General features: G+C 44.5%; 1 protein-coding gene across 2 annotated transcripts; it reads left to right on the plus strand.

Annotated features, from left to right (window-relative positions):
• Positions 1-14,091: 14,091 nt before the first annotated feature.
• Positions 14,092-16,630, plus strand: LOC132898966 (platelet glycoprotein V). Of its 2 annotated transcripts, XM_060940628.1 has the most exons (3): positions 14,092-14,131; positions 14,209-14,238; positions 14,537-16,630. In XM_060940628.1, exon 3 carries the CDS (start codon positions 14,546-14,548, stop codon positions 16,457-16,459), a length of 1,914 nt encoding a protein of 637 aa, XP_060796611.1. In that variant the 5' UTR covers positions 14,092-14,131; positions 14,209-14,238; positions 14,537-14,545; the 3' UTR covers positions 16,460-16,630. The 2 variants fall into 2 exon arrangements, with proteins under 2 accessions (XP_060796611.1, XP_060796612.1); XM_060940629.1 differs by lacking the exon at positions 14,209-14,238 and having other exon boundaries at positions 14,109-14,131.
• The last annotated feature ends 4,683 nt before the right edge of the window (positions 16,631-21,313 follow it).

Below are 21,313 nucleotides of genomic sequence, written 5' to 3' on the forward strand. Positions count from 1 at the left end.
AAAATGTTTTGATTAATACAGCTCGTGTCAAAGAAGCCAAAACTCGCATTGACCAGACCGAGAGGGCAGTAGAGAAAGCTGAGACAGCTTTGGAATCGGCTACCAAGTGAATCACTTTCCTTGAGGCCAAAACAGACGACCTGGAGAACAGGGGAAGGAGAAAGAACCTGCACATATTTGGCTTAAAAGAGGGAGCAGAGGTAGAACAAACTCTCCTTAACTTTATTACCGACATGCTGCCAAGATGGCTGGAACTACCACCAGAAAAGTCATTCATATTAGAGTGGGTTCATCACACAATGGCCTCGAGAAAACCAAACCAAAACAGAGCGGTGCTGGTCCGCTTTCTAAATCGCCAAGAGAAGGAACTTGTGTACCGGGTGACAAGGAAATTAGAAATCATGCACACTGGGGCCAAGATCACATTTGCTCAAGATCTCTCTGTGGAGACGTTACGCATCCGACGGGGGTTTCACCCGATCATAAAGCTGTTTGTCGACATCAACGCCTTCCATGGATTCTTAGACAACCCCTGCAGGTTTAGGATCCTGTATGACAAGAAGATTTATATCTTCTCGACACCACAGGAAGCCGAAGATTTTTATAAAACTCTCCCACTACAAGCAGCAGCAGGAGAGGAGCCATGTGAGTGAGTTGTGAGGGACATGTTTCTGATGTAGCCTGGTGGCTGCATAAAGACACTTGGATGTACTACACAACGAATCACAGCAGGTGATATTCAGAATGTATGGCAAATGCAGGCTTAAAGAAATACGGTACAGGCTTAAAGAAATTAGTACACTCAAAGTACTTGATTTTTACACACACACACACATATATATACACACACATTTTATATATATATATATATATTTTTTTTTTATATTTATTTATATATATATATATATATATATATATATATATATATATATATATATATATATGTGTGTGTGTGTGTGTGTGTGTATATATAGTAATTATTATGTAAACTTAATAACACGGTTGATGGATACTGTTGGAGCGCTATCTGTTGAGTTCACACTGATTGGTTGCTCTCCAATATTGTGGATCAGCGTCTTCCAAATCCACCTTGATTCCAGGGGAAGGGTAGGCATTTTACAAAGGTAATGCCCATGTTTAGTAAGGGGTTGTTTATATTAGGTTCAGTGTGTGTGAGTGCTTGAATGTATGTGTAAACTTGCATCTCTATAATAAGGTTTCTCTCTTTTTTTTTTCTTTTTTCATTATTATTCATGTACGTCTGGGATAATAATGTTATAATTGTATATGGAGAGGACTAGGGCAGCATGGTGGTGTAGTGGTTAGCGCTGTCGCCTCACAGCAAGAAGGTCCGGGTTCAAGCCCCGTGGCCGGCGAGGGCCTTTCTGTGCGGAGTTTGCATGTTCTCCCCGTGTCCGCGTGGGTTTCCTCCGGGTGCTCTGGTTTCCCCCACAGTCCAAAGACATGCGGGTTAGATTAACTGGTGACTCTAAATTGACCGTAGGTGTGAGTGTGAATGGTTGTCTGTGTCTATGTGTCAGCCCTGTGATGACCTGGCGACTTGTCCAGGGTGTACCCTGCCTTTCATCCATGGTCAGCTGGGATAGGCTCCAGCTTGCCTGCGACCCTGTAGAACAGGATAAAGCAGCTAGAGATAATGAGATGAGATGAGATGGAAAGGACTAAACAGGAAAATAGTCTGATTGCTAATATTACAAGTTGGAATGTCAGGGGATTGAGGAAAACAGCTAAATTAAAACAAGTATTAAATAGGATAAAAGATCTAAAATCTAGGATTATCTTGATACAAGAATCACATCTGACCACAACAGATATACAAAGGCTAACCAAAAGATGGCCTGGCCAGGTTTTTCATGCTTCTCCATGCTTCCAAGCTAGAGGGGTTGCTATTCTTATACACAAATCGATACCATTCCAAACAATAAAACTCATCAAAGATCCACATGGGAGGTACATTTATAGTATAAGTCAGTATTCTGTCACAAAACATAAGCCTTATTAATATATATGGTCCCAATGATGATAACCCGTCCTTTTTTGAAAAACTATTCCTAACCGCGTTGGCTCTGGAGGGCCTATACATTATAGGAGGAGACTTTAACTGTACCCTAGACCCAGTTTTAGATAGATCTACTCAAACTGACAACACCCATACAAAAACCAGAAAAATACTCCATGATTATATACGAGACCTTAGACTATATGACATCTGGAGAATTAAAAACCCTAATAACCGGGAATATTCATGTTACTCTGGTTCATATAAAAGTCATTCACAAATTGATTATTTCCTAATATTCATAGAGTTACAACCTCAGGTTAAAAAATGCTGATATAACAGCATTGTAAATAGGGACCATGCAGCAGTGTCTATGGAAGTCCAATTGGGTAAAATTGATTATTGTCCAAAAAGGTGGAGATTACAGTCGTTTTTGTTAAAGGATCCAAACTTTGTCAAATTTATAGAAAACTCTGTAGACATGTATTTTGAATTAAATAAGAATGAAACCACAGCTAGTATTAGATGGGAGGCTTTCAAAGCCTACATAAGGGGAGAAATTATAAGCTATACCAGTAACAAAAATAAGCAATACAAACAAGAAATACAGTCATTAGAAAAACAAATTAAAAACATAGAGAGCGAGTTCTATCATGACAAAGATCCCAAAAAACTACAAAACCTAACTATTATGAGAGCTAAATATGATAAACTGACAACTGAAAGAGTGGCTAAGAGTTTAATGTGGACTAAGCAAGCATATTATGATCAAGGAGAAAAAGCAGGTAGATTACTGGCCTGGCGAATTAAGAAAACACAGGCTGAAAGGACAATTCATAGTATTAAGTCAAAAACAGGTAACTTAACGATTGACCCCACAGAGATAAACGATACTTCAGAGAGTTTTACAAGCTGTTATACAAATCAGAATATAATGGAAATGAAGAAGCTCAGAACACTTTTCTTGACCAGTTACAATTCCAGACATTATCAGAGGAGGATAAAGCAATACTTGATAGTCCACTAACAATAGAGGACCTTTTAGAAGCAAAAGGAGATGTGAATAGTGGTAAAGCACCCAGACCAGATGGGCTGCCAATAGAATTTTATAAAGAATTTAAAAGTAAATTGGTACAGCCACTTCTAGACATGTATAATGAATCATATGAATTAGGAATGCTACCTGATTCGTTGAGAATAGCTACTATAACTCTTTTATTAAAACCAAATAAATCCCCAACTGAATGTTCCTCCTACAGGGGAATTAGTCTTATGGGATGTGAAACCAAGATATTATGTAAGTCTCTTACTAGGAGACTAGACAAATATTTACCTAAATTGATAACTGATGACCAACAAGGTTTTGTTAGAAATTGACAGGGCTATCACTGTTAGGGTTTTGCTGGGATTCAAACCTGGTTTGTTGGTGTGATGATCCAGCAAACCCCCACTAGGCCACCAGGGGAATGACTCAAATGCAGCGGCGTGAGGCGGAAGTAGAAAAAGTAACAAAAGGTTTATTTATACTATGTACACTATATACAATCCAGGGCAAAACAAAAACAAAGAGTATAATTCAAAAAGAAAAAGGCAAAAATGCAAAAGCTCAGAAGATCCACAAAACACAGTACAAAGGAAACTGGAGATAAACATAACAGCACAAAGACTCCGTGACAAGAGGACTGAACTCAGGGGTATAAATACACAAACTAATTAAGGACACAGGTGAAGATAATCAGGACAAACAGGCAATTAACAAAAACACAAAACACAGGAACAGTGGCGGCCTCTAGAGGCCAAAATAAACATGACACGAAAAGGAAATAACAGCGGCCTCTAGAGGCCAAAACAGTCCAAGTCCTAACAGGACCCCCCCCTCTAGGAGCGTCTCCTGACGTTCCCAGGGCGATCCGGATGGGCCGAATGGAAGTCCCGACACAGTTCTTTATCTAGGACATCCCGAGCAGGAACCCAGCAGCGCTCCTCAGGACCATAGCCCTCCCAGTCCACCAGGTATTGCAACCCGCCACGGACCCGGCGGGAGTCAAGCAGGCGATGCACAGTGAACACAGTCTGCCCCTGGAAGATGCGGGGGGGTGGGGGGTTCCTAGGGGCAGGGGCATACGTAGACGTAAGTACGGGCCGCAACAGGGAAACATGGAAAGTGGGGTTGATCCTCAGAGTCCGGGGCAACTGGAGCCGGTAGGAGACAGGGTTCACCCTGCGCACCACCTTGAAGGGGCCAATGTAGCGAGGAGCAAGCTTGCGGTTCTCCACCCGCAGCGGAAGGTCCTTAGTGGACAGCCAAACCCGCTGCCCAGGGCGGAAAGTGTGTGCAGGTCTTCTATGGCGGTTGGCCTGAGTCTGGTTGGTTCTGGAGGTCTGTATGAGGGTCTTCCTGACCTTGCACCAGGTCTTGCGACACCGTCTCACATATTGGTTGACCGAGGGCACCCCCGCGTCCTCCTCCTGGTCCGGGAACAGAGGTGGCTGGAACCCGAATTGGCACTGGAATGGCGACAGCTTGGTGGCCGATGACTGCAGGGTGTTGTGGGCGTACTCTGCCCATGGCAGCCAGGTGCTCCACGATGTCGGGTTATCCATAGCCAGGCCTCGCAGGGTGGTTTCCAGGTCCTGGTTGAGCCTCTCCGTCTGACCATTGGACTGTGGGTGAAACCCAGAGGAGAGGCTGGCAGTGGCTCCGATGACCTTGCAGAACCCGTGCCACACTCGGGAGGAGAACTGGGGCCCTCGGTCTGAGACGATGTCCTGTGGAAGACCAAAGACTCGGAAGACATGATTAAATATAAGTTTCGCTGTTTCAAGAGCAGAGGGGAGTTTGCACAGAGGTATGAAGCGGCAGGCCTTGGAGAATCTGTCAACAATGACCAAAATGACCATGTTACCTTGTGACTCAGGGAGACCCGTGATGAAGTCGACTGCCACGTGGGACCAGGGACGCCGGGGAATGGTCAGAGGATGCAGGAGACCCTGGGGACGCTGTCGTGGGTTCTTGGTTCTGGTGCAAACCTCACAGGACAGGACAAATGACCTTACTTCCTGCTCCATGTTAGGCCACCAGAAGCGTCTTTTCAGGAAGTCCAGGGTCCTCCGAGCTCCCGGGTGGGCGGTGAGAGGGGAAGAGTGACCCCACTGGAGAACCTTGGCCCGGGCTTGATGTGGGACGTACAAGAGGCCCGGTGGCCCTGTCCCAGGACCGGGGTCCTGGCGTTGGGCTCGTCGAACAGCCTCCTCAATACCCCAGCGGACAGGGGCCACAATCCGGGACACCGGGATAATAGGCCCGACTTCATTCTCCCTGTTAGTGGCAGAGAACAGCCTGGACAGTGCGTCAGGTTTGGTGTTCTTGGAGCCGGGACGGTACGAGAGGGTGAAGTCAAACCGACTGAAAAACAGGCCCACCTAGCCTGTCGAGGGTTCAGTCTCTTGGCTTGCTGGAGGTACTCCAGGTTCTTGTGGTCAGTCCAAACCAGGAATGGATGTTGCGCTCCCTCCAGCCAGTGCCTCCACTCCTCAAGGGCCAGTTTGACTGCTAGCAGTTCTCGATCCCCCACATCGTACCGGGACTCCGCAGGACTCAGGCGGTGGGAGAAGTAAGCGCAGGGGTGCAGCTTTCCTTCCGAACGTTGAGAGAGTACCGCGCCGACACCACTGTCCGAGGCGTCCACCTCCACGATGAATGGTTGGGAGGTGTCGGGGAGGACCAGAATGGGTGCCGTGCAGAAGCGGGCCTTGAGGTCTTTGAACGCCTTTTCTGCCTGAGGAGACCAGCCATAAGATCCACCTGTCCCTTTGGTGAGGTCTGACATGGGTGCTGCCACAGAACTGAAGTTCCTGATGAACTTGCGGTAGAAGTTAGCGAATCCTAAGAACCGCTGAACCTCCTTAACGGACTTGGGAGTAGGCCAGTCCCGGATGGCCAGGGTCTTGGCAGGGTCCATTTGGAGTTGGCCTGTCCGTACAATAAATCCCCGAAAGGAGACCTCGGGAACATGAAATTTGCATTTCTGGGCCTTGGCGAACAGATTGTTCTGTAGCAGCCTCTGGAGAACCTGGCGGACATGGTGGCGGTGCTCCTGCACGGTCTTGGAAAAGATAAGGATGTCATCGAGGTAGACAAAGACGTACAGGTTAATCATGTCCCTTAAGACGTCGTTGATTAGGGCCTGAAAAACAGCTGGTGCGTTGGTGAGTCCGAAGGGCATCACCTGGTATTCGTAGTGCCCAGACGGGGTGTTAAAGGCAGTCTTCCACTCGTCTCCCTGTCGGATACGGATGAGGTGGTATGCGTTCCGTAGGTCCAACTTGGTGAAGACGGTGGCGCCTTGGAGCAGGTCGAAAGCAGTGGACATCAGCGGAAGGGGATATCGGTTGCGCACAGTGATCTTGTTCAGGCCCCTGTAGTCAATACATGGTCGAAGCCCCCCATCCTTCTTGCCGACAAAGAAGAAGCCGGCACCAGCAGGTGAGGTGGAGGGTCGAATGAACCCAGAGACCAGGGCGTCTTTGAGGTATTCCTCCATAGCCTTGCGTTCTGGCTGAGAGAGGGAAAACAGTCTGCCACGAGGAGGGGTAGTCCCAGGGAGCAAGTCGATGGCACAGTCGTAGGCCCGGTGCGGAGGAAGAACGGCGGCCCTGCTCTTGCTGAATACCTCATTGAGATCCCAGTACTCTGTGGGAACTTGAGATAACTCGGTGAGATCAGGAGGCTCGGCAGGAGACACAGGAGAGCTAGAGAGCAGACAAGAGGCATGGCATGCAGGGCCCCATTCCACAACCTGGCTTGTTACCCAGTCTATGCGAGGGTTGTGGCGAGTAAGCCAAGGAAGGCCTAGAATAACTGGGAACTCAGGTGAAGGAATCAGGTGCAGGGATATTTCTTCCTTGTGACCTTGAGACTGGAGGAAGACTGGAGAAGTAACTTGAGTGACTCTTCCATCACCTAACGCTTGGCCATCGAGGGCAGACACAGACAGAGGGACTTCAAGAGGTGCAGTAGGTATATTGATGCTTTGGGCGAAGTGAATATCCATAAAGTTCCCAGCCGCCCCTGAGTCTATCAAAGCTTGACAAGAGTGGACAGACTCACCCCAGGAGATGGAGACCGGGATGTAGATTCCTTGGCCAGGGAGTCCGGGAGAGAGGGTAGGCCCCGTCACAACCCTCCCTCGGCTGGACGGGGCGGTCCTTTTCCCAAGAGTTCGGGACATGATGCTCGGAAGTGACCAGGCTTGCCACAGTAGATGCAGCACTTGTCCCTCCTTCTGCGCTCCCTCTCAGATGCGGAGAGGCGAGTACGACCCACTTGCATGGGTTCTGGACAGTCACTGAAGGAGGTAGACGGTCTCCAGGTAGAGGTAGGGAGGCTGGGGGGGCTCAAGGCTTGGTGGCGTTCTCTCATCCTGTTGTCCAGACGAATAGCATGTGAGATGAGGGTTTCGAGGTCACTTGGGCATCCAATAGAGGCCAGACCGTCCTTGATGGGGTCAGACAGACCATGGTGGAAGGCTGACACCAGGGCAGTCTCGTTCCATCCACTTACTGCTGCGAGTGTTCAGAACGAGATGGCGTAATCTGCGACGCTTCCTCCTTGCCGGATGGACATGAGCTTTCGGGCTGCGTCGGTACTGATGTCTGCCTGATCGAAGACCCGAAGCATCTCTTCAGAAAACAGCTGGAAATCAAAGCACTCAGGTCCCTGTCTTTGCCAGATAGCAGTAGCCCAGGCTCGCGCCTTACCAGCTAATAAGGTGATCACAAAGGCAATCTTGCGGCGATCCGTAGTGTAGGTGGTAGGCTGAAGCTCAAAGGTGAGTTGACACTGGGTAAGGAACTCTCGGCACTCACTGTGCTTGCCGTCATACCTCTGTGGTGCAGGAAGGCTGGGTTCGCGAGGTGAAGAAGGCAGCATGGCAGGAGGCACTGGAGCGGGAGCTGGATCAGGAGCAGGAACTGGATCAGGAGCAGGAGATGCAGGCAGAGATGTCAGCTGTGCCAGGGTTTTCCCAATTTGCTGAAGCAGTTCCTCGTGGCGAGCAAGGGCCTCACGCTGGCTGGTGAGCGTACGTCCATGAGCGTCCATGGTCGCTCCGAAGCGTGTCAAAGCTGCCATAATTCCCTGAAGGTTGGCCGGGTAGACAGTTGAAGCAGCCTCTGCTGAGTCGGTCATGACGGAGTCTTTCTGTTAGGGTTTTGCTGGGATTCAAACCTGGTTCGTTGGTGTGATGATCCAGCAAACCCCCACTAGGCCACCAGGGGAATGACTCAAATGCAGAGGCGTGAGGCGGAAGTAGAAAAAGTAACAAAAGGTTTATTTATACTATGTACACTATATACAATCCAGGGCAAAACAAAAACAAAGAGTATAATTCAAAAAGAAAAAGGCAAAAATGCAAAAGCTCAGAAGATCCACAAAACACAGTACAAAGGAAACTGGAGATAAACATAACAGCACAAAGACTCCGTGACAAGAGGACTGAACTCAGGGGTATAAATACACAAACTAATTAAGGACACAGGTGAAGATAATCAGGACAAACAGGCAATTAACAAAAACACAAAACAAAGGAACAGTGGCGGCCTCTAGAGGCCAAAATAAACATGACACGAAAAGGAAATAACAGCGGCCTCTAGAGGCCAAAACAGTCCAAGTCCTAACAATCACAATATCAGACGGGTTCTAAATATATTATGTGAGAAACACAACACTAAGGTGGGGTTTACATTAGACCGTATCAGCGGATCATCAGATTAACGTTTTTAAAATGATTAGTGTGCACACAGCAACACCAATACACGATTCGCGTGCACACAGCAACACCAATACACGGATACGCTCGGCTCCGCAGGCATCCTGCGCTCCAAATCACTCTGTCCTGAACAGCGAGTGCCCTCTGGAGGGTGCGCACTCCGGCCCTGCGCAGCTCACAGAGCGCGCGAGTGAAGTGCACAAGCAGTGATTCGGGACTGAGCCGCTGTGTGTGTGATCCCAGTGCATATCACTTACCACTTGCAAGTGGAAGGATGGCAAGCCTAAAGACAATCATAACTACACAATGGGCAGCATTTGCATCAGTATTTGCAGTATTTTCATACTTTTATACTCTTTAATGAAAGGTGATACAAGGCGGAAGTCCGCGCCGTTTTTCAGCAGTCGCGTCACATGACCAACGCCAGCGAATCAGGAAGGTGGATGTCACAGTAACGTTGTCCAATGACGACGCCAGCTAGAGCTCAGCACAGCGTATCCGCGTATTCTCAATGTTTACACAGCACCGGACCAGACACGATCTGGATTGAATACGTGGACGCTGGTGGATTCCCGTTTCCCGGCGTTTCCAGGCGTTTTAATGTAAATGGACAGTGCATCCGCGAAGAAAATGAGACAGATACGGTCTAATGTAAACTTGGCCTTAAGACACAGCAATGTTAGCTCTAGATGCATGCCAAGCGTTTGACAGAATAGAATGGAATTATCTCCTGGAACTACTTCCAAGATATGGATTGGGTGAGTCATTCCTTCAATGGATTCGACTACTATATACAAATCCTACAGCACAAATTCTAACTAATAACATTTCAAAACCCTTTAGCCAACAGCGATCAACGAGACAGGGATGCCTTTTGTCACCACTACTTTTTACATTAGCAATAGAACCTTTAGCTGTAGCGGTGAGAACACATGCGGGAATATCAGGCATAAGAATTGGTAAAAGAGACCACCTAATTTCTTTATTTGCGGATGACATCATATTTTTTCTGACAGATTTGAAAAAGAGCATCCTGAACCTGACAAGGCTATTAGAAGACTTTGGAAAATTCTCTGGGTACAAAATTAATAATTCTAAATCTGTATTAATGTTTCTTAATGAGAAAGAGAGGGGAAACCCCACAATAACAACACCATTTAGAACAACTACTGAAGGTTTCAAATATCTGGGTGTTAAAATTACTCCACAACTCAATAAAATAATCCGATCAAACTATGACCCTCTGGTAGATGAAGTCACCAAATTATTAAACCGATGGTCTAATTTACCCATATCCATGATGGGACGAATAAATGTTATAAAAATGACAGTTTTACCTAAATTCCTGTACTTTTCCCAGACACTTCCTCTGCCATTACCAGCAACGTTTTACGATCATTTAACCAAGTTGTTCAGTCAGTTTATCTGGAACAATAGGAAATCAAGACTTTGCCTAAAAGTACTACAACCCCGATTCCAAAAAAGTTGGGACAAAGTACAAATTGTAAATAAAAACAGAATGCAATAATTTACAAATCTTAAAAACTGATATTGTATTCACAATAGAACATAGACAACATATCAAATGTCGAAAGTGAGACATTTTGAAATTTCATGACAGCAACACATCTCAAAAAAGTTGAGACAGGGGCAATAAGAGGCTGGAAAAGTTAAAGGTACAAAAAAGGAACAGCTGGAGGACCAAATTGCAACTCATTAGGTCAATTGGCAATAGGTCATTAACATGACTGGGTATAAAAAGAGCATCTTGGAGTTGCAGCGGCTCTCAGAAGTAAAGATGGGAAGAGGATCACCAATCCCCCTAATTCTGCGCCGACAAATAGTGGAGCAATATCAGAAAGGAGTTCGACAGTGTAAAATTGCAAAGAGTTTGAACATATCATCATCTACAGCGCATAATATCATCAAAAGATTCAGAGAATCTGGAAGAATGTCTGTGCGTAAGGGTCAAGGCCGGAAAACCATACTGGGTGTCCGTGATCTTCGGGCCCTTAGATGGCACTGCATCGCATACAGGCATGCTTCTGGATTGGAAATTACAAAATGGGCTCAGGAATATTTCCAGAAAACATTATCTGTGAACACAATTCACCGTGCCATCCGCTGTTGACAGCTAAAACTCTATAGTTCAAAGAAGAAGCCGTATCTAAACATGATCCAGAAGCGCAGACGTCTTCTCTGGGCCAAGGCTCATTTGAAATGGACTGTGGCAAAGTGGAAAACTCTTCTGTGGTCAGACGAATCAAAATTTGAAGTTCTTTATGGAAATCAGGGACGCCGTGTCATTCGGACTAAAGAGGAGAAGGACGACCCAAGTTGTTATCAGCGCTCAGTTCACAAGCCTGCATCTCTGATGGTATGGGGTTGTATTAGTGCGTGTGGCATGGGCAGCTTACACATCTGGAAAGATACCATCAATGCTGAAAGGTATATCCAGGTTCTAGAGCAACATATGCTCCCATCCAGACGACGTCTCTTTCAGGGAAGACCTTGCATTTTCCAACATGACAATGCCAAACCACATACTGCATCAATTACAGCATCATGGCTGCGTAGAAGAAGGGTCCGGGTACTGAACTGACCAGCCTGCAGTCCAGATCTTTCACCCATAGAAAACATTTGGCGCATCATAAAACGGAAGATACGACAAAAAAGACCTAAGACAGTTGAGCAACTAGAATCCTACATTAGACAAGAATGGGTTAACATTCCTACCCCTAAACTTGAGCAACTTGTCTCCTCAGTCCCCAGACGTTTACAGACTGTTGTAAAGAGAAAAGGGGATGTCTCACAGTGGTAAACATGGCCTTGTCCCAAATTTTTTGAGATGTGTTGTTGTCATGAAATTTAAAATCACCTAATTTTTCTCTTTAAATGATACATTTTCTCAGTTTAAACATTTGATATGTCATTTATGTTCTATTCTGAATAAAATATGGAATTTTGAAACTTCCACATCATTGCATTCCATTTTTATTTACAATTTATACTTTAGTCCCAACTTTTTTGGAATCGGGGTTGTATACCAGCCTTATGAGAGAGGGGGGCTTCAGTTTCCAAATCTCAGGTGGTATTATATGGTGGCCCAGTTAAAATCAGCTACACATTATTTTTGTACTTCACCCCCATCTTGGGTAAGCATTGAACAAGAATCAGTTCCAGAATTGTCCTTACATAGTTATTTATATTCTTCAGATGAAAAAAGACTTAAAAAACATACAAAAAATCCCTTCCTGAAAAACACAATTTTAGTGTGGCACGCTGCACACAAACATATGGGAGACTCTGTATTCTCCCAATTCACCCCTATCTGGGGTAATGAACAATTCACACCTGGTAAAAAAGATGGGGGTTTTAGATCATGGCATGCGAAAGGCATCCAGAGAATGAAAGATTTATAGATGGATGGAGTGTTGCTTACCTTCAGTCAGTTATGTGAAAAATATCAAATTCCTCCAAAGCATTTTTTAAAAATATCTACAATTGAAAAATTTCATGTCATCCAGATCCAGACAGATTATGCGTGTCCCACCATTATCAAAAATAGAAGAAGTCTCCCTTGGGTGTATGGGAAGGAAACACCTACCGGTACTTTCTCAACTCATCTCACTATCTCTAGCTGCTTTATCCTGTTCTACAGGGTTGCAGGCAAGCTGGAGCCTATCCCAGCTGACTACGGGCGAAAGGCGGGGTACACCCTGGACAAGTCGCCAGGTCATCACAGGGCTGACACATAGACACAGACAACCATTCACATTCACACCTACGGTCAATTTAGAGTCACCAGTTAACCTAACCTGCATGTCTTTGGACTGTGGGGGAAACCGGAGCACCCAGAGGAAACCCACGCGGACACGGGGAGAACATGCAAACTCCACACAGAAAGGCCCTCGCCGGCCACGGGGCTCGAACCTGGACCTTCTTGCTGTGAGGCAACAGCGCTAACCACTACACCACCGTGCCGCCCCATATATATATATATATATTATAAATAAACAGAAAAGCGGACATCTTGATATTGCTCCTTGTATAATCCCTGATGAAATGCAAATTAAGATGCCCCTGCTTTTTATAATCTTTATATATTGTATATGCTATGAAATTAATTAAACAATAACCGTATCTATTACTTTTTATCTCTGTGGGAGCATCAATAAACTGTCTTTCAGCAACAGAATAAAGAGGAACTAAAAGTGACAGGAGGGCCTTTTGCATTTTCCTGCCTGGGTTCCCCACACTCCCTAGTACCACCCTTGGGTAAAATTGTAACACAGGAATCCTTTTCCATCCATCCATGCATTATCAGTAACCACTTATCCTGTGCAGGGTCGTGGGCAAGCTGGAACCTATCCCAGTTGACTATGGGCAAGAGGCAGGGTACACCTTGGACAAGTCGCCAGATCATCACAGGGCTGACGTGTAGAGACAAGCAACCATTCACATTCACACCTATGGTCAATTTAGAGCTACCAATTAACCTAACCTGCATGTCTTTGGACTGAAGAAGAAGAACAACAACTTTATTCATCACACACTTGTGAAATTCCTCTCTGCATTTAACCCATCTGAAGCAGTGAACACACACATGCACACACACATGAGCAATGAGCACACACACATACCCAGAGCAGTGGACAGCCATGCTAACAGCACCCGGGGAGCAGTTGGGAGTTAGGTGCCTCGCTCAAGGGCACCTCAGCCCAAGGTCATCCCATATTAACCTAAATGTATGTCTTTGAACTGTGGGGGAAACTGGAGCACCAGGAGGAAACCCACGCAGACACGGGGAGAACATGCAAACTCCATACAGAAAGGCCCCCGTTGGCCACTGGGCTTGAATCCAGAACCTTCTTGCTGTGAGGTGACAGTGCTAACCACTACACCACTGTGCCACACAGGACTCCTTTTGGTTTTTGTGAAATTCTATTGTACTCATTGAAGGTATGGGGAAACATGCATGACAAGAGGTAAACATGTGCATGATATTATGTGAGAAGTATGAAGTTTGTAATGTAAATCATCTTTGAGTAACTGCAATTATACTGGCTGACCCCTATATACAAAAGTGTGCTATTCTGCCTGTATTTTGCATACTTCTATCTGTTGAAGATCAGTCAGTGTGCTAAAAGTAAAGTGTAAGAAAGAGAGTGATACATAGATGACAATGAAAGGGATGTGGGTTCCATATTTGCAGCTTATCACAGTAGATTCAGACATCCGTTCAGTCTTCCTTCCTTTTTGATATGGTTCTGGATGCATTTTAAAACATGCCAAGTGACAAGCAGTTGTTCCATTATTAGAAGACATTCCCTGATGAGAGGTAGGAAGCACTTTGATGAGTTATGAATTTGCACTGTTGAAATGGAAATTGATATTGATAAAATTATGTATTTTCAGTGCAGAGTTGTGTGCTGTGATATATGAAAGGTAAACAGAACTTTATTCTTATATTAATTTACTTCAGTAGTTTACATAATTGTATAATAAGGTCTCTCTCTTGTATGAGTGTAGCTTAAGTAATCTTTAATCACATTTACATCTATTTAATTAATTGAATTTGGATACATGAAGGTCAGGAATTATGATAAAATTATTTGCCTATCCTTCCACTTGTGAATTTATTAAAATAAATAAAAGAATTATAATTAACTGACAGACTGTAACTGAATTTATAACCTGTGTGGTCTACATTTCTAATCTGTCTTATTTCTGTGCCGTTTTGCAGTTTGAGAGAATGTGGTTCATTCTTATTCTACTGCATCTGGAATTGCATCTCCCACTCAGCCTTTCCTGCCCAAGTGGCTGTGTGTGCCTTCCAAATGGGGATGTTCGATGCACAGGGAACATCACTGAAATCCCACATCTGAAAGCCAATGAAACCTTCCGTCTGATTCTCAGTAACACTCGCATAACAACCCTTAATCCCCAAAGTTTTCAGGCTCTTTTTCTTTTAATGCGTCTCCAAATTAGCAGGAGTCCTCTTGCAACTATCCACCCAGAAGCCTTTCATAATGCTTCTCAGCTCCTGTCAGTTATGTTGTCATCTAACTCCATTTCTGTCCTTCCACCAAGAGTGTTCAGCAGCCTGGGGAACCTAAATCAGCTTGACATGAGCAAGAATCACCTGATGTCTCTCCATGCAGACATGTTTAAACAGCTGGTCAGTCTCAGACAGCTGGATATCAGCAAAAACCAAATTGTAAATTTGGATGCCAGAATCTTCCAGGATGTGACAAACTTGAATTACCTGAACCTGTGTGAGAACATGCTACAAAAGATCCCACAGATATTGTTCCACAACCTTAAGCAACTAAAATTCCTGATACTGTACTCCAACCAGCTGAATACAATAGAGGAAGGTTCATTTGACCATTTGCATAACCTGTTCAAGCTCATGCTGAATAAAAACCAAATTCGAGAACTCCCTCCTCGACTTTTTTGGCACATGCCCTCCCTGACAACCCTGACTCTGTCTGGCAACCAACTTCGTTATATTCCAAGAGAGACTTTTTACAATCTACCCAACCTCACTAAACTCACACTCTACGAAAATCCACTAATCTCACTGCCGGACCAGCTAGTAGGTCACATGTCAAGACTTCAGGAGTTCTACCTGTATGATACCAATCTTACCACTGTGCCCTGGAACCTTTTTGCTAACATGACTGGCCTCAGGATTTTGAAATTACACTTCAATGAGAAGCTTGCCTCACTACCAAAGGATCTCTTTTGTTGCTTGCCCAAGCTTCAAATTTTATCTTTACAAAGGAACCTACTTCAGGATTTACACCAAGACCAATTTTCAGCCCTAACCAATCTTAAGGTGCTACAGCTCCATAGTAACCGGCTCCAGTCCCTTTCGGCAAAGATCTTTCAAAATCTCCACAGTCTAACCAAGCTTGAGCTGAGTAACAACAGTCTAAATAATCTCCCAGGAGATATTTTTGTACATGTCACTACACTACAATCTGTTACACTTGGGAGCAACCCGTGGAAATGTACATGCAGTATTCTGGACATTGTAGAATGGATTAATGAAAAACAAAATGTAGTTACTGACCTGCATGATGTATTATGCCATGAACCATACGACTTACTTCATAAAACACTGGTGGTGTTAACCGGTGACAGTCTGAAATGTGGTGTCACCACTACAGGAGACCGGCATGTTGCTGTGACCACTGTAGGAACACATTCTTCAGAAAGAACAACAGCATCATCTTTCAATGGCAGAAGAACCACTAGCAATGTCACAACAAATACCCTCTCACCAACGACGATTCTTTCAATCCATCCAACCTCACTAACCCCTTCTACAATTGCTTCTACAACCGATGGAGTACATATTGATAACAGCAAGTCCAGTACATTCTATAACACTGTGGTCCTTGTTAGCAGCCCTGATATTGTCCATAACAATCACCACCAACAATGGGTATACCTGTGGACAGTACCGGCTACCGGAAAATACAGTGGGTTTTTGATGGCTTTGCATGTTGTTCTCATAATCAGCGGAGTTCTTCTGATCATAGTCAATGCTTATGCATTGTACCGTTTACACAAGGCTTTGTGGAAAACAGGGATGACTCCGACTAGAAATCACACAATCATAACTAAAAGATTGCGGAGTTTTAACGGCAAACTCTAGAAAAAGTATATTGCATTTTATCTTTTATCATTAATTTCTAGCCACAATGTTATTCAGTGACATATTCTGTTATCCTGACTTAATGTTAATGAATTATAACGTGAATATTACCATTTATGTACAACTTTGTTTCCGAGAGAAAAATCACTAAAACAAGCATGTTTGTCAAAATTGTCTACAAATGAGTTTTTCCACATTATTTAAAATTCATATTTCACAAGTTACTTAATCAGTTTTGATTTTTAAACAAAATAAAATGTCATATTATGAAATTACTACGGAGCCGTAGAGGGGACATGGTGAATAAAAAAATAACAAAGCGTGGGAACGACTTATAAGGCGTGTGCACGAGATATTAATGCGCGCGCACGAGTTATAACCCGTGCGCACGCTTTGCGTTAAGGCGTGCGCTCGGGTAGTTAAAAGTGAGGGGACGAGTTACAAATCGTTCCCTCGCTTTCATTAAGGCGTGTGCACGAGATATTAAATCGTTCCCTCGCTTTCATTAAGGCGTGAGCACGAGATATTAATACGTGCGCTCGAGTTATAAAGGCGTGCGCACGGGTTATTAAAAAGTGAGGGAACGTCTTAAAACGCGTTCCCTCGGTTTATATCCAAGGCGTGGGAATGATATCCTATGTCGTTCCCTCGACTTATTAAAATATTCCCACAATATCCTTGTTTTCGTTGATCTCGTTGCCTACACACACACACGTACACACAGGCTGTAGGTCACCATGGTAGCTCCGGAAATGCTAGACGCTATTTTATTATATTTTAATACTGGACTCAGATACACAGAAATCCTCGATGCACTTGCATCCCAATATGGCTTTATTATAAGTCTGAGACACCTCAAGAGAGTTCTGAGAGAGAATGGGCTTCGCCGTCGTAGTTTTTCTGACCTAGGAACGACTATAGATAGCCCAGGTCGCCTCCACGGGTACCGCTGGATGCACGCAAAGTGCCTGGAACATGGCATTCAGGAAAAAACAGAGGATGTACGGATTATCCTTCAACTACTGGACCCAGAGAGTGTTGCGCTACGCCGTCGTCGTACACTTCAGCGCAGACAGTACTTTTCCAAAGGACCCAATTTCATTTGGCATGTCGATTCTTCTGACAAACTAAAACCGTTCGGAATCTGCATAAACGGATGCATAGACGGGTTTTCCCGTAGGATCGTCTGGCTGAAAGCCGCACACACAAGTAGTAACCCGCGAGTGATTGGCAGTTACTATGTGGATGCAGTGGAGAGGTTAGGTGGATGCCCGAGAATCGTACGAACTGATTTTGGAACTGAGAATGTGACTGTGCGAGACATCCAGAAGTTCTTCAGGCGTGACGGAGAAGACGACAGGGCAGGGGACTACATCTCCGGGGCCAGCACTGCAAATCAGCGTATTGAATCTTGGTGGGGCCAGTTGCGTAGACAAGGGGCTGAAAACTGGATCGAGTTCTTCGGAGAGCTGAAGAACTTCTGGATGTCTCGCACAGTCACATTCTCAGTTCCAAAAAGTTCGTACGATTCTCGGGCATCCACCTAACCTCTCCACTGCATCCACATAGTAACTGCCAATCACTCGCGGGTTACTACTTGTGTGTGCGGCTTTCAGCCAGACGATCCTACGGGAAAACCCGTCTATGCATCCGTTTATGCAGATTCCGAACGGTTTTAGTTTGTCAGAAGAATCGACATGCCAAATGAAATTGGGTCCTTTGGAAAAGTACTGTCTGCGCTGAAGTGTACGACGACGGCGTAGCGCAACACTCTCTGGGTCCAGTAGTTGAAGGATAATCCGTACATCCTCTGTTTTTTCCTGAATGCCATGTTCCAGGCACTTTGCGTGCATCCAGCGGTACCCGTGGAGGCGACCTGGGCTATTTAGTTGGCTGATGATGAAATCTATAGTCGTTCCTAGGTCAGAAAAACTACGACGGCGAAGCCCATTCTCTCTCAGAACTCTCTTGAGGTGTCTCAGACTTATAATAAACAGAGGTGTCAAAAGTATTACCATTTATTACTCAAATAGAAGTATAGATACTATGGTTTAGAAATACTTTTCATGAAGTAAAAGTATCAGCTGAAGCTTTTTACTCAAGTAAAAGTAAAAAGTATACTGATTTCTAAACTACTTTAAAGTACAAAAGTAAAAGTAATGAAAGAGGAAAAAATGCTATTAAGGACAAAGGCGCAGCCTAGAAGTCCACATACAGTCCATTCTCCTGACCCATTAAAATGTGTTTCATGGAGCACAAGTAATAATGACTTGTTGTCTGTAAGTGTTGTAATGGTGTAAAACTTCATACCTCAGAAGTAAGTTATCAATACATTTTTATTGAAAATGTATATATTAAAACACACACACACACACACACACACACACACACACACACACACACACACAAACATGTCTCGACCACATCACCCCATCCTACTGATCCACACAGATGGAAAAAACAACTAAAGTAATACGATTTATTTGAAAAGATTGCAGCATTGTAATGTCCAAAATATTGTATAACGCAATATTTTTGCAGTATGCTGGCAATCATTTTGTGTCCAAAGTTGCATTGCATTCACTGTCTCAACGGCAGTAATAATACAGTATTTGAATGCTATGAATGAATGAATGAATGAATGAATACTACACTAACACTACTGTAAAATTACAGTTTTTTTCTTTTTCATATGGGACGTGCAGTAGAGGCAGCAGGTTCCAGTTAAAATGCAAGAAAAACACTTTCTCATCCCTACTAGTTACTGGCTCACCGAGAGAAGTCAACAGAATGTTTGTGTTCCAGCAATGCGAGGCTGAACACAGGCGAGGAGAGAAAGGGCGGCCGCTGGAATGCCGACACACTACAAGCTAATATAACGTTTACTAAGCTAAGACCTGTCACTTTACTCACTAACCCCCACCAAGATACCATAACTGCGTTTGTAAACTTAACCTGACTCAGAAAAGAGAATGCCGCATGGTTCGTGGGGGGGCGTCGTGGGGATTCCACTCCTGACAAACGAACGAGAGCCCGCAATTTACTAACGGTGTTGAAGTCAGAGCTCTGATTGCTGTGTGCTTGGAGCGCCCTGAGTGGCAGTTTATTAGGTGGACAAAGTAATATAAGTAATATAAAGATTGGCGCAATGAAATGCAAGTAACGAGACTATTATAAACGTAACGAAGTAAAAGTAAATGCTTGAAAATGTAACGAGTAGAGATAAAAAGTAGGTTGAAAATTATTACTCCAGTAAAGTAGAAAGTACCAAAATTTCTACTTAAGTAAAGTAACGAAGTATTTGTACTTCGTTACTTGACACCTCTGATAATAAAGCCATGTTGGGATGCAAGTGCATCGAGGATTTCTGTGTATCTGAGTCCAGTATTAAAATATAATAAAATAGCGTCTAGTATTTCCGGAGCTACCATGGTGACCTACAGCCTGTGTGTACGTGTGTGTGTGTGTGTAGGCAACGAGATCAACGAAAACAAGGACATTGTGGGAATATTTTAATAAGTCGAGGGAACGACATAGGATATCATTCCCACGCCTTGGATATAAACCGAGGGAACGCGTTTTAAGACGTTCCCTCACTTTTTAATAACCCGTGCGCACGCCTTTATAACTCGAGCGCACGTATTAATATCTCGTGCTCACGCCTTAATGAAAGCGAGGGAACGATTTAATATCTCGTGCACACGCCTTAATGAAAGCGAGGGAACGATTTGTAACTCGTCCCCTCACTTTTAACTACCCGAGCGCACGCCTTAACGCAAAGCGTGCGCACGGGTTATAACTCGTGCGCGCGCATTAATATCTCGTGCACACGCCTTATAAGTCGTTCCCACGCTTTGTTATTTTTTTATTCACCATGTCCCCTCTACGGCTCCGTAAATTACAGATATTTAAATCACAATTTCTACAGAACCAACAGCTTGTTTCCCAAGTTTCAATGTACAGTGGTGCTTGAAAGTTTGTGAACCCTTTAGAATTTTCTATATTTCTGCATAAATATGACCTAAAAGATAATCAGATTTTCACACAAGTCCTAAAAGTAGATAAAGAGAACCCAGTTAAACAAATGAGACAAAAATATTATACTTGGTCATTTATTTATTGAGGAAAATGATCCAATATTACTGGCGGCACGGTGGTGTAGTGGTTAGCGCTGTCGCCTCACAGCAAGAAGGTCCGGGTTCGAGCCCCGTGGCTGGCGAGGGCCTTTCTGTGCGGAGTTTGCATGTTCTCCCCGTGTCCGCGTGGGTTTCCTCTGGGTGCTCCGGTTTCCCCCACAGTCCAAAGACATGCAGGTTAGGTTAACTGGTGACTCTAAATTGACCATAGGTGTGAATGGTTGTCTGTATCTATGTGTCAGCCCTGTGATGACCTGGCAACTTGTCCAGGGTGTACCCCGCCTTTCGCCCGTAGTCAGCTGGGATAGGCTCCAGCTTGCCTGCGACCCTGTAGAACAGGATAAAGCGGCTAGAGATAATGAGATGAGATGAGATCCAATATTACATATCTGTAAGTGACAAAAGTATGTGAACATTTGCTTTCAGTGTCTGGTGTGACCCCCTTGTGCAGCAATAACTGCAACTAAACATTTCCGGTAACTGTTGATCAGTCCTGCACACTGGCTTGGAGGAATTTTAGCCCGTTCCTCCATACAGAACAGCTTCAACTCTGGGATGTTGGTGGGTTTCCTCACATGAACTGCTCGCTTCAGGTCCTTCCACAACATTTCCATTGGATTAAGGTCAGGACTTTGACTTGGCCATTCCGAAACATTAACTGTTATTCTTCTTTAACCATTCTTTGGTAGAACGACTTGTGTACTTAGGGTCGTTGTCT

The sequence above is a fragment of the Neoarius graeffei genome, chromosome 15 (genome assembly GCF_027579695.1).
Source record: "Neoarius graeffei isolate fNeoGra1 chromosome 15, fNeoGra1.pri, whole genome shotgun sequence".
NCBI lineage: Eukaryota > Metazoa > Chordata > Actinopteri > Siluriformes > Ariidae > Neoarius > Neoarius graeffei.

Excerpts from the sequence above, each read along its gene's own strand:
- LOC132898966 (XM_060940628.1), top strand. The coding sequence starts at position 14,546 with ATGTGGTTCATTCTTATTCTACTGCATCTGGAATTGCATCTCCCACTC.